General features: G+C 39.3%; 1 protein-coding gene across 6 annotated transcripts in view; it reads right to left on the minus strand.

Annotated features, from left to right (window-relative positions):
- MAP3K20 (mitogen-activated protein kinase kinase kinase 20) overlaps positions 1 to 14,583 on the minus strand; it is a 177,923-nt gene that overhangs the window by 91,073 nt on the left and 72,267 nt on the right. For all 6 annotated transcript variants that reach the window (XM_055307968.1, XM_055307965.1, XM_055307963.1 and 3 more), the window contains exon 3: positions 2,400 to 2,487. In XM_055307968.1, the coding sequence (XP_055163943.1) occupies positions 2,400 to 2,487 (88 nt within the window). The remainder of the gene's footprint in view (positions 1 to 2,399; positions 2,488 to 14,583) is intronic.

A 14,583-nucleotide genomic window follows, 5' to 3' on the forward strand; every position in this document is an offset into this window, starting at 1 on the left:
TGACAGTTGTGAAACTGGTATTTTAAAGAAATGTTTAATGCTAACAGTTGCTTATTACTGGCTCTACAGGGAAACAGCTATAGATCTAAAAAGAACTAATCAATTATAAATAAAGATCTGGGGTAGGTATAGGTATGAGCAGGGAATGCCAAAGGGGTGCATGAAACAAAGGACTGGCTAGGCCATAAATAAGTAAAATCAAACTTAGGCATCCCACTGTCCTTGGATCCTTTCTTTCTCTTTTGAATAAGACCTGGGTTACGTATGCTGGCTAACAGTGAATGAATGTGTTTCACCTCCTCCTGGAACTCAGAATAAATTCTTGGAAAAAGGAATTCACACCATGACTTAAATCCCTTTTTCTATTTCTCATCCTCACCTCAAGAAACTAGAAAACTTCATGAATAGTCCATTGAGTTCGTTAAAACTAAAATGACTTCCACTCAAAAGCGTTAAAGGCCAGGGGTACTAGACAAGAAGAACAGTTTCTAATCTCTTTGGAGTACCACACTTTCATCTGCTAGATAAGAGTAACTTAAGCCACAAACAAGAATCAGACAACTAGATTTAGGGGCACCTGGGTAGCTCAGTTAAGCATCTGCCTTTAGCTCAGGTCATCATCTCAGGGTCCTGGGATTGAGCCGCATGGTGGGCTCTCTGCTCAGCAGGGAGCCTGCTTCTCCTTCTCCCTCTACCCCTCCTCCTGGCTCATGTGTATGCTTGCTCACTCTCTCTCTCTGAGTCTTCTCTAAAATAAATAAATAAAATCTTAAAAAAAAGAAAAGAAAACTGGATTCAAAGTTTTTTAAAATTTTATTTATTCATGAAAGACACACACAGAGAGAGGCAGAGACGGGCAGAGAGAGAGGCAGGCTCCATGCAGGGAGCCCGATAAGGGACTCGATCCTGGGACTCCAGGATCACACCCTGAGCCAAAGGCAGATGCTCAACCATTGAGTCACCCAGGCGTCCCTGGATTCAAATTTTTAAGGTAAAACTAACTAGTAAAAGTAAGTATGATGGACTAGGAAATGGTTAAGTGAGTCAGAGACAGGATTTAACTTTAAATCAGGAATATGACTTAAAAGATGAATCGTGGTTTATAACCCCACAATATAACCTATTCTTAGGTGTTCAGGTTAATAGGAAATGTACAAGCTCCAGAACAAAAGCTACCACCTTACCCCGTTTTAGGCACAGATCTAAACAGAGCTGAATGGGGATAAAATTCCCTCCACGTAAGAACTTAGGTACAAATGCTATTTACCAGAATAAAAGCATGTTAAACTGCTTGCTTCCTGAAAATGGAAAATAACAGCAACCATGTCCCTGTGAGGGTAAGAACTAAGGCACTCAGCTTTCTGGACTCTAGCCTGCGCCTAGGAAGAGGAGCTTCTGTGTAAGATCAACCTGAGAAATTTATACTAGTGCTTCTACCACTAGCTGGATGACCTTGGGAAAGGTACTTAAAAGTTAGGGTTTTAGTATCTTATTTATAAAATGTATAGAAATTATTTTACCTATCTCGTGGGGTCCTTATAAATATTAGATGAGATCATTTCTAAAGGGTACCTAAGCCAAGGCTCCTTACTGAGGGTGTTTTGTTGTTTCTCTCTGTCTAGTCCAGGCTGTTAACGCTGCAGCAGAAAAAGATGGAGTTAATCTTTTAAGGTTTTCTTGTTGGTTTTTTTTTAATCAAAGAACTGTCATGACAAAGAACCTGACAAAGTTACTTCTTATAAATTGAACGTTACACTTATTATGGACCTAAAGCTACTCATTGGATTGTACAATTACGAGCACAAAGTATTAAAAATATGTGTCTTTCTTTGTTGTTATATGGCAAAATTTTCTGTGTGCTCCTCTTTGGAAAGGGTATTCCCATCAGTTATAAACTGCTGCTCCACATGTGATAATTTAGATCAAGGTCATTACCAACCCAGATGACCAAACCTGAAAAATACTGTCCTCATGTCAGAGACCTTGAAGAAAGAATGCTCTAATGGGATTAAAATACCTTGCAAAGAATTACACCACGAACAGCTCAAGAAATCTTAATTTGTAAAAGGTCACAGAGTTACAAAAAACATCGCTCATTTCAGCTAATTAAATGAAATTTTAGTTAAACGGCACCTTTAAATATTGGTATTGCAGCTGCGAGTGCATTTAAATAGCATTTACACAGATATAATTAGCACAATTAAACATGGGTAGAAGTGGAAACACCATTCTTAATTATATTGATATAATCAGTTTTATTAATGCTTTATAGCAACAAAAGTGACATCTGACAGTAGCACACAATTCATGACTGAACCTAATATTAAGCCTTTTAGCATATTAAGGAATCTAAAGCTACGTAATTGGGGAAAGAAAGAAGTCAAAAAATGCGTGCCTACCTGTGACGATCCCATAGTTGGGAGGTTCGAGAATTACTCCATAAAACTGGATGATGTTTCTGTGACTGAGGACACTGAGTATTTCTGCCTGTACGAAAATCAAATACAGAGTTACATAAAATTTCATGTTTATGAAAGTCTCCTAAAATAGGCTTCCCATTCAATTTCCTTTTACATACATTTGCAAAGATACATGTGTGCTCAACAAGTACGTGATGCTGATGGAATGCTATCCTTAGCAGCATTCTGGAAAGTTTAAGAATTTCTATTGAAGCCTTCTGACCATTTACAAAGGAAATGGGGTTGAAGTGGCTGCAAGAGAGGGTGCTTCATGGCAAGCCAGCACGACAGGTAGAGGAGGAGGGTGACGACGTGGGGAGAGGCCATATGTGTTTATAGAAGAGCCTTCTTCCTAAGAGTTGAATATGTTTTTTTTCCATATCCTACTCCTTGTAGGAGACTCAAGACTGGATGGACTTCTATTGGTTGGATGAATAGTCGTGACAAAATCAACAGATGATTTAACTCTTACTGAAATAGGTTCAGGTCATACTCATTTATATGATTTATCTAATCATTCAAAATATATTCTTGCTCTTGTACTGTATGCAGCAAGGTACTGGGAAGGCTGTAAGTAGATTCCTGACCTTCAGTAGTGATTTGGGAAGTAGAAAGCCATACTTTACATGTGAAATGTATTAAATACCAGAAAACTGTACTGCAGAGTGACATCATAAAAAATATTTATTAAACTTAGTTTTTTAAATGAAAAAACAGGGATACCACAGTGTCTATCTGCTAATGTCTACAAAAGGACATTTTCTAAATTAACTAGATCACATGTACTTATTACTTTTGTGGAGCTAAAACATGGCTTACCAGGAATCATAAATACAGTTAGTTACAAAATCACTTAGGTACAAAAAAACATTTAATATTTTTAAATGAAAAGCATGTTATTGTCAGTATGCAAATAGGAGATTTATAATTCCCCATTCCAGAAAGGGTATTCATCAAGATGGTAAGTAATTAAAGAAAAATAAACAAGACCTGGGGAGAAAGGGGACTCCTCTTTGGGAACCAGCACAACGTAAATTAGTATTATTTGTTACAAATTTTTTGTCACAGGATAAGAATTGAGATTTCATGAAAACCATTGTTTTTAAGGTGGTTATGGCTAGGGACAAATGGAAGCGTAAGGGTTCGCATAGGGTCAATATGGAATCAAGAGAAAGGAAAATTGTCATCAACTGGATGAGACATTTATCAAGGTTTCTTTGACAGTGTTTTTCTTTTACTAATACAACTGTTGAAGGAGGCTATCAAAACACTTCTCTCACACTCACTGAGTGCCTACTGTGTGCAGAGGTTCTATGCTCATCAAATGAACTTCTCATAGTTTTCCAAGTAGAAAGAAAATGCATTAACTAAGCAAGACAATTATTCATCCATGTGGCAATTCTATTAGAAACAATAAATGAGGGTGCCTGGGTGGCTCAGTCAGTTAAGCATCTGCCTTTGGCTCAGGTCATGATCCTGAGGTCCTAGGACTGAGCCCCAACTTGGACTCCCTGCTCAGCAGGAAGTCTGCTTCTCCCTCTCCCTCACCCCTCTCCCATGCTTGCTTTCTTTCTCTCTCTCAAATAAATGAAAAAAATCTTTTAAAAAAAGTTCATGCGAGGTTTGGAAAACCTAAGTACCCCCTATTTTTAAAGCAGATGAACTCTTTCTGAGTAAAGCATTAGAATTTATTGCAAGTAAAGCATTAGGGTTTGAACCAATATTTGTCAAAATAAGGGAGTGTTATCCTTTGGTATGTTTGGGTATATTCTTTGGGGTATCTAAATTCTGTGAACATTAAAAATGTTTGTATCAAGGGGTGCCTGGCTGGCTCACTCAGTAGAGCATGTAACTCAATCTCAGCATTGTAAATTTGAGCTCCATGTTGGGTGCAGAGATTACTTAATAAAAATAAAATCTTAAAAAAATATTTGTATCAAGAAAGAATAAATACAAGAATATTCTAAGGGATGCCTGGCTGGCTCAGCCAGTAAGTAGAGTTTTCAACTCTTGATCCCATGTTGGGCACAGAACTTAAAAAAAAAAAAAAAGGAATATTCTAAATCTTTGGATGACCATTTTATAATTCAGCACCACAGGGGATTTTCAATGTTCCAGCTAATTTTCATGTTTACATTTAAGATATTGCCAAGTGATGCCTTGAAGAGACAGAATTTATCTTTCAAGTGCTGGTAAACATTTGCTGATGTTAAAATAACAACCATTATTTTATGTCCCACTGTTATGCTCATTTAAAAATTTTTTACCGTTAGGAAAAACTAAATTCTTGAGATATAATTTGTAAGTAAAAGACATTTTCACAGAGTAAGTAAAACTTTAGGTTCTAATTTAACAAACTAAGAATTTTATTTAACATCACAAAAACAACATACTACTTTAGAGTGCTGCACTAGTTCCATGGAAATGATGGTATAATAAGCAGAGATAGACTAAATAAATAAGTGGCATTTGCAATAAAGGAAGATCAAGTGATATCATGATGTCACCAATTCAAGCTGGCTCCAACAGAAATAACTGTGGGATTAACCAAATGACTAAAGTCTGTGCTGTAGCAGTCAGTATCTGACAGCAGGTGGATGTCTTCTGTAGGTTTGCCCTTATAGACACTGACTTGTCAACAGTTCATTAATGCAACAGTTGTAGTAACAGAAAGCTTTTCTTTAAATTGTTGTTTTCCAGATTTATTATTTTGGAATACTCTAGCAAATAGACTGCCCATCAAAATAACAGATTAGTGGTCTAAAAAAGTTCACTGTTATAAAGAACCATAATAACAATATTTTTTTAAAGATGTTATTTATTTATTCATGATAGACAGAGAGAGAGAGAGAGAGAGAGAGAGAGAGAGAGAGAGAGAGAGGCAGAGACACAGGCAGAGGGAGAAGCAGGCTCCATGCAGGGAGCCTGATGTGGGACTCGATCCTGGGAGTCCAGGATCACACCCTGGGCCAAAGGCAGGCGTGCTGAACCGCTGAGCCACCCAGGGATCCCTAAAGAACCATAATAATGATAAAGGCTAAATATAATGGTCCATGGTGACAAAAAAATTTCTTTTTACATTATTAATGTCAACAAAAGCCATTTATTTTCAGTAAATGTAATTTGATGAAAATTGTTCATTTTGTTATACTGACTTTATAGCTTTATTTTTACTTAATTGAAAAATTGGTTTTGATTTTTACAAGAGCTATAAACATGAAGAGTTCTGGGGTGCTTGGCTGGCTCTGTCAGTAGAGCATGCGACTCTTGATCTTGGGGTTGTGAGTCTGCACCCCATGTTGGGTATAGAGATTACTTAAAAATAAAATCTTAAAAAAAAGCAGTAGTTCTTAGTTTTATATTGTGTATACCTAAGTTATACTGAAATAATTTTGATCAACATAGGAAATGCAGATGACTTAATATTCTACATAAAAAATCTATATATTTCTCAGATAAGTGTGTGCCAGTGTTTACTGCAGCATTATTCACAATAAACAAAAGGCAGAAGCAACCAAGTGTTATCAACTAATGGACAAATCAACAAAATGTGATATATAAATACAATAGAATATTAATTTAGCTACAAAAAGGGATTAAGTTCTGATACATGTTACAACACAGATGAACCTTGAAAACATTATGCTAAGTGAATAAGCCAGACACAAAATGACAAATTTTGTATGACCCTTCTTTTATGACATATCTTGAATTGGCAAATTCAGAAATAAAGAAAACAGACTAAAGGTTACACCAGTACTGGGGGAGGAGGGAATTGGGGAGATGCTGCTTAATGTGTAAAGTTTCTGTTGGTGTGATGAAAAAAATTTGGAAATAGATTGTAGTGATGGCTGTACAACACTGTGAATGCAATTAATGCCACCCAAGTATACACTTAAATATGGTTAAAATGGCAAATTTCATTCTATATATATTTTACCACAATAAACAATGTTTAAAAAAATCCAGTCAGAATGGCTAAAATTAAAAAGTCAGGAGACGACAGATGTTGGCAAGGATGCAGAGAAAGGGGAACCCTCTTACACTGCGGTAGGAAGGCAAGCTGGTGCAGCCACTCTGGAAAACAGTATGGAGGAGGTTCCTCAAAAGGATGAAAATAAAGCTAGCCTATGACCCAGCAACCGCACTACTTAGGGATTTACCCCAAAGATACAAATGTAGTGATCTGAAGAGGTACCTGCACCACAATGTTTCTAGCAACGATGTCCACAATACCAAACTATGGAAAGAGCCTGGATGTCCGTCAACAGATGAATAGATAAAGATGTAGTATATATACACAATGGAATACTACTCAGCCATTAAAAGAAAAAAAAGGAAAAGAAATCTTGCCATTTACAACAACGTGGATGGCACTAGAGGGTATTATGTTAAGTGAAATAAGTCAATCAGAGAAAGACAATTATAGATTTCACTCATGTAGAATTTAAGAAACAAAACAGGAGCATAGGGGAAGGGAGGGAAAAATAAAACAAGACGAAATCAGGGAAGGAGACAAACCAGAAGAGACTTAACCATAGGAAACAAACTGAGGGTTGCTGGAGGGGAGAAGGGTGACAGATGGGTAACTGGGTGATGAGCATTAAAGAGGGCACGTAATGAAATGAGCACTGGGTGTTATATGCAACTGACGAAGCACTGAACTCTACCTCTAAAACTAATAATACACTATATGTTAATTAATTGAATTTAAATAAAATTAAATTTAATAAATAAAATAGGAGAGCTCTTAAAAAATTCTATTCAACTGTTGTATATATTTATATATATGTATGTGTACATGTGCATACATACACACATGACAGTCATCTCAAAGTTACAGAACTCAAGGTCTAAATATCCTTGGGTAAATAAGTAGTTTTCGAGATTAGGATTTAAGGAAGTAAGGGAAGTCTGTGACAGACTACAAGAGTTTTAACTCAGCTCAAAGACTCTCCTTAAGGGTCCCAATCTGATATAGAAAAGAGGTAACCACAGTCTATCCATAAAAATGACCTCATCACAGTACAAAAATGTCTATACAGATGCTGCGTTTACGGTAAGATGTGCAGCGACTCCCACTGTTTCCAGCCGGCCTGTTTTCTTCCCCATTCTCTCCCCCTTCCCTCCCTTCCTACTTCTTTTCTTCTTTCTTTTTGGGAAGGAATACAGGAGTTTTAGTTAACAGATCCAGGGGGAGCAGGTATTTTGTTAGCTTTATTTTATCTGGCATTTCTGTATGTTTATATGGACAGAGGAGCCATTAATTCAGTTTGCCACGTTTAGGAGTCGACCAACATACCAGTTCCAAATGCCCGATTCAGAGAGATTAAGAGAAGTTAAATATTATAATTTAAACTAAATTTAAGTAAATATTATAATTTAAATAAATTTAAGGGAATTTGAGTTTTAATCCTCTTCCTTTAAAGTACTTCCAATAGTCTTAAAAGAAGATTTTAAATCGATTAGTATTTTCATCTTTACAGCAGTCCCTTTCCCACAATTCAAAACTTATTTTCTATTTTGGCAAAACTGCCTTTTTGAAAAAAAAAAACCTGAGATATATTTGACACATAACATTGTATTAGTTTCAGATGTAAAACATGATAACTCAATATTTATATATACTGAAAACTAATCCCTACAATAAGTCATTAACACCCATCACCACACACAGTGACAAGTTCTTTTTTCTTGTGATGAGAACTTTTAAGACCTACTGCCTTAGCAACTTTCAAATATACAATACAACATTATTAACTGTAGTCACATGCTGTATATATATTATATCCCCATGATTTATTTTATAACTAAAAGTTTTTCAACCTAATCCCAAGTTTAAATTTGTTTAATATTGGAGAGCTGCCATAAAATCCTTAAAGATTGTTTTTAAAGCTTGTTTTACGGGTTCGCATTCCACTGATACAGGCTATATGTATTTTTGTGACAAATACATATATATATATATTAAGCAGGCTCCAAGCCCAGCATGGGGTCCAATGTGGGGCTTGAACTCATGACCCTGAGGTCAAGACCTCAGCTTAGATCAAGAGTTGGACACTTAATGGACTGAGCCACTAAGTGCTTCTGTCATAAATATATTAATAAAATTGAGTTGACTTTCTTTTTGAAAGAAATAAAACTACCGACAGCACTCTATTGATCTATAGACAACACTAATGAAAGAAATCAAATCGTTTATGAAGACCCACATCATTAAGCTGGCAGTCTCTACATATTATCTTAGGAACAGGCTTTCCTCCCTGGTTGTCAACAACCATTACCCTCCACATGACAGCAGGATTGTATCCTTCTGCCTATGACTTGATATGACAACAAAGATGGTAGATGTATAAAATCCAAGGTTCACATCTGCTGTCCACGAATGTCAGCTGCTCCTTCTTGTCCTCTGGTGCATGTGACATTTAAAACATTCCAGGGACCTGGCTCTCTGAGGTCCTCACCAATCCTAAAATTCTCTGATTCCCTCAGAGTATGATAGTAAAAAAAAAAAAAAAAAGAGTTGGCTCATTTGACACTTCAAAGGAAGTAGTGTCCTTCCCACTGTGCATTCAAGGTCAAAGGCTTTCTCCAAATTACCAATACGATCCAACTTCAGGATATTCCCTCAAAACTTAAGAAGATAGGAGACCATCCCACACTTTTAAAAAACAAGTTATGTAAGAGAGACTGAGAAGAGAGAAAATATTAATTATGGTCATCTCTAGGTAGCAGAAAGAATCATAAATGATTTTAAATTTTTATGCATTTCTAAAATTCTTTACAATAAACCTGGGCAGCCCGGGTGGCTCAGCAGTTGAGCGTCTGCCTTTGGCTCAGAGCGTGATCCTGGAGACCCGGGATCGAGTCCCACATCGGGCTCCCTGCATGGAGCCTGCTTCTCCCTCTGCCTGTGTCTCTGCCTCTCTCTGTGTCTCTCGTGAATAAATAAAATCTCTAAAATAAATAAATAAAAAATAAAATTCTTTACAATAAACCTATATAATTTTTAAATTTTTAAAAAATATTTTATTTATTTATTCATGAAAGACACACACATAGAAAGAGGCAGAGACACAGGCAGAGGGAGAAGCAGAGGGAGAAGCAGGCTGCCTGCAGGAGCCCGATCCCAGGACTCCCGGGATCATGACCTGAGCCGAAGGCAGATGCTCAACTGCTGAGCCACCAGGTGCCCCAATTTTTAAATTTTTTATAAGATTATTTATTTATTTATTTGAGAGAGAGCGCCCAAGCACGGGGGAAGAGCAGAGGGTAAGGGAGTAGCCCCATGTTGGGCTCCCTGCTCAGTCCCAGGACCCCGAGATCATGACCTGAGCAGAGGGCAGACACTCAACCTACTGAGCCCCCCAGGCAGCCCTCGGCCTATAAAATTTTTAAATCACAAAAAGTAGTACACATACATAATAATATATATGACCAGGAAACACAGATATAAACTGAAAAATATACATTTGCATGGAAATTTTTATTTTCTCCAGGATTGAATCAGGAAAGGGTAAAATTCTTTCCTTACCTTCCCAGAACTACCCTAGACCTATAAAAACTAGTTCCGTTAACCTCTGAGCTGGGAGTTTCGCCTGACCTGGGTCTGGAACAAACTAATATTCATCTGGGCCATTCTTGAAGCAGGCCACAGGTCCTGAGAGGCCTTGAGACCACAGATGCGGGTACAGGAAACTGATATCTAGACTGATTTCAACCTACTTGGTATCTGGCACTTTTATTAAATGATCTCCTCTCCCTTCTTACATTTGCTCTGTGGCCTGCTGCCCTTCAGGGAAGCCTTTTCTACATTGCTCATCTCCCAAAATGGTCTAGGACAGCACTGCAGGAGGTCAAATGCTTTACACGTAGGAAGCACTCCAGCTTTTCTGCAGACTGAACACACAGTTTTTGACGATAATGATAGTTAGTGTGTTTAAATAACTGCTATAGAGAGTCCGTGTTAGTAAATGTTGACTCTGAAGAGCAAAGTGAGAAGGGTAAGATGCCAGCGGGTGTAGACCTGCTTCCTTTTGCATTCGTTCTTTCACGTGCAGAAGGGTCATTACTAAGGCTGTGATTTCCTAAGAATGACAGTGGATCAATTACGAGGCCTACGCGGCCGCAGCAGAAGTCCCCTCCGAGATTCATGCTCACCAGCTCATTGCTGATTTAAACTTTCGGAGTGAAGATCTGTACTTTACCTCTGCGGCCTCTGCCGTCCAAAGCTATCACATGAGCACAATTTCTTGAGAGTCCTTTCCTGCTCTGCCATTCTCTCAGCACGCCCTTGCTTTGACATTGTACTCCTTTTCAGATTCCGCATGCAGAACCTTGCTTAGTCCTATACCTTCCATTTCCAATTTTCTACCCAATATATTTGACCATATACAGCCGTCCGGATTTGAGCTGTGTGGGTCCACTTATAGGTGGATTTTTTTTTTTAGGATTTCATTTATTTATTCATGAGAGACACACAGAGAGAGGCAGAGACACAGGCAGAGGGAGAAGCAGGCTCCATGCAGGGAGCCCAATGTGGGACTCGATCCCGGGACTCCAGGATCACGCCCTGAGCTAAAGGCAGACACCCAACCGCAGAGCCACCTAGGTGTCCCAAGGTGGATTTTTAAAAATATAAATACGGTATAGTACCTTAAATGTGTTTTCCCTTCTTTATGATTTTAATAACATTTTCTCCTCTCCAGCTTGCTTTATTGTAGAAATACAGTATACAACACAACACATTCAAAATGTGTATTAATCAACTGTTCACATGATCAGTAAGGTTTTCAGTTAACAGCAGGCTATCAGTACCTAAGTTCTGGGGGAGTCAAAAGTTACAGAGTTCTGACTGGCCTTGGGGCAGAAGGTGATTGGCTCCGCAAACCCCCACACTGTTCAAGGACCAACTCTAGTTCCAAAATCACCAAGGGTAAGCCAGCCTTTTGCCAAGCCCACACACTTTCCGCACCCACTTTTCTACCCGAACACTGTGCTAGGTGCTCCCCCCTCTAGACTCTTTGTATCCTCCCAAAATTCATATGCTGAAATCTAACCCCCAGTGTCACAGCAGGTGAAGGTGGGGCCTTTGGGAGATGATTTGGTTGTGAGAGCAGAGCCCTTGGGAACGGGAACAGGACTGAGCCCTTACAAAAGGGACCCCAGAGAGCCCCCTCGCCCCTCTCACCAGGTAAGGACTCATTGAGAAGATGGCCACCTCTGAATGGGGAAGCAGGCTTCACAGGCCCAGGCCCTGCTAATACCTTGATCTCAGACTTCCCAGCCACCACAACTCTGACAATTATAAGTCACCCTGTCTTTAACGTTCTGTTAGAGAAGCCAGCTTGAGCTGGTGTCCTAGAAGTCCGCAGCGCTTCAACTGGGTCTCTTATGAACAGGACAAAAAGACGCAGCCACTGGTCTTCGCAGTAGAGAATACCTCTTCTCTTCAGTGCAGATCTCTTCTCTTTATCACCACAGAGCCCAGAACTACTGCACTGGGCAGCAGGTAAGGGATGAGGGGAAACTCTTGATTTGAAAAGTCCTAAAACAGTATTTACAAATCTATAAGGTCACAACACCTAGCTCTTCCAGGCAAGGCACAGGTAGGACTTATGTACTGAGAGACAGAGAGAGAGAAAGCAGGGGAAGGGGACAGAGGGAGAGGGGGAGAGAGAATTTCAAGCAGACTCCATGTTCAGCACAGAGCCCAGTGCAGGGCTTGATCTCACAACCCCGAGATCATGACCTAAGCTGAATTCTAGTGAGTCAGATGCTTCTGAGCCACCAGGGTGTCCCAAAAATACTGCTTAATTAACTGCATTTTTACCCCAAGAGTATCATAGTTGGGAGCATTTTCCTCAAATAAAAGCTTGGTTTCTTATATGTATGGCAAGATGGAAAACCAGCCCTTCTGCTCCTTAAAATGCTATGCCACAAGAACAACTTATAAAGTAGGCCTGGATGATTTTCATATTCAATATTAAATCCCATATTTAATTAGCTGCCAGACGGTCATGCACAGGTCATGCTTTCTGAGTCACCTTAGGTTTAATCAGACCCATTCAGTCCCAGTCATGTGACAGCAGCAACTCTCACCGTTCTGTAGGTTCTCTTTTAAATGCTGTCCTTTAGAGTAAGTGTTCAGGGAAATAATGCAGGATGAATGCACTGAATTCAGGTTCTATAGTATCATACAGCCTATCTTCCTGACAGTGTTTGACACCATGAAGACTTTTCTTTGGAAGGAAAATGGCTAGAAGCACTAAGAAGAAAAAATAAGCCAATCATTTTGCTCACTCATGGTGAACCAACCCAAGATGAAGCCATGTGGGATTTATTACAAACATCAGCAGTGCTGGGAAGCCTGTTGCTCAATGGTTTTCCTGGTGGGTTGCAGCAGACTCGACATGCGGCCGTTGGGACAGCAGCCTGGGCTCCTATCCAGAGGTCAGGGTGCTCTCTGGTTAAGGACATACCCCACTAAGGGCGGGCTAACCTGGCAGGCTAGGAGGGTAGCTAGAACTGAACCAGACAAATAGTGAAGATTTACGAACAGGGATTTAAGAGCGCTTTCCAAATCATAAAAAGGCTACGAGATTTCACATTCTTAATGCTCACAAGAGAGTGTTGCTGTGATGGCATGAAAAGGTCAGGGAAATGTTGTAAACAATCTGCATTCAGTTTGGGTGGCAAAAGTTGCACGTGGTCCATTTCTTCATCCTGTCTACGCACAGGCCTACCCAATTTGAGGGCCCGAAGCACCCTGCTTTTCATAAAACAACTCCTGTAACTTGGTCACTGAGACCACGTGGTGCTAAAATTATACAGAACCTCCCCTCCTCCTCCCCAAAGAAAGCCCTTGAATAGGCCTTGAAGTATGAACTAATGAAGGATTAGGCTTTCAAAAGATTGAACAGCAATATAATTTAATCAAATACTGGGCCAAGTGAGTGGAATTTACATTCTAATTCCAAAATGGGGATGGCCCCAAAGCTGCCTGGTCAATGTGGACCTTGTTCTCTTCGTAGAAAATGACTTTGCCGGACAGAATTATTTTTCAGATTCCTTCCTGCTTTAAATTTCTATCCATTTTTTTTAAGTTGATGTCTTATTAACTACTTTATACAGAGTGGGTTCTCAGTAAACATTTGATCAACTGCACTGAGGTAATTAGCCCTGGTGTGTTAGGACAGCCTCAACAGTCAAACAGGCTCGAGCATGAGTGGTGGCTATGCCACTTATAACGTGGAGGCTCTGACGGAGTTGTTAAACCGTTCTGGGCCTCAGTCTCGTCATCTGTAAGATGGGGACAGTAATCCCACTCCCGTGCCCTGCAAATGCCAGGTGTTCAACGCTCATTCCTTTCTCTGACAGCTTTCCCCTTCATAATCAATTTATCCTTCAGACTCAAGTCAAGCTTCTGAGCAAATTCAGATCCTTCCCAGCAGTGGATTCTACTGTCATAATGTGCTTGTTTTAATTAGCTTCATTTATTTTACTATATGTGATTTTCCATGTTCACATAAAAATATTTCCATGTTTTTCCCTAATTCCCAAAACACTTGTCTTATCTAGCCCTCACAAGTAAGTTAGCTACTTTATTGTGTTTGAGAGTGAAGAAAACTGGGTCTTTGATTTAAGTTCACTTTCCATAAGCTGAGTTGAAGTCTAATATAATTTGAGTCTAGATCTCCTACCTCTGCTTCTTTTTATATCTTTCCTCTCTCCCTCTCTCTCTCTCTCAAAAAAATCTAATAAAAATATGAGTCCTTTCAACTAAACATTTTTTATTAGAAGCTGCCCTTGCTCAAAGACATTCCAATTTGCAGACTCCTCCACAATAATAGCTACCATTTACTGAGTGCCTACTATGAGCCAGGCCAAGTGACTGGTGCAGATTGAACCTTCCATTCCCCACCGCATCCCCAGAGCCCAGGGCCTACACTATGATCACTCTCACTCAGGGGAAGAAATCTAGGCACAGAGAAATTTTTAAAACTTGCCCAAGGGGTACCATAAATGGCAAAGCCAGACTACACAGGTGGTCTGATGTCCTGCTTAAAATCCCTAAACCATCTCATGTTATTTCATAAACCTGATATGAATATGGAATGGAATG

The sequence above is a fragment of the Nyctereutes procyonoides genome, unplaced genomic scaffold (genome assembly GCF_905146905.1).
Source record: "Nyctereutes procyonoides isolate TBG_1078 unplaced genomic scaffold, NYPRO_anot_genome, whole genome shotgun sequence".
In the NCBI taxonomy this organism is placed as follows: Eukaryota; Metazoa; Chordata; class Mammalia; order Carnivora; family Canidae; genus Nyctereutes; species Nyctereutes procyonoides.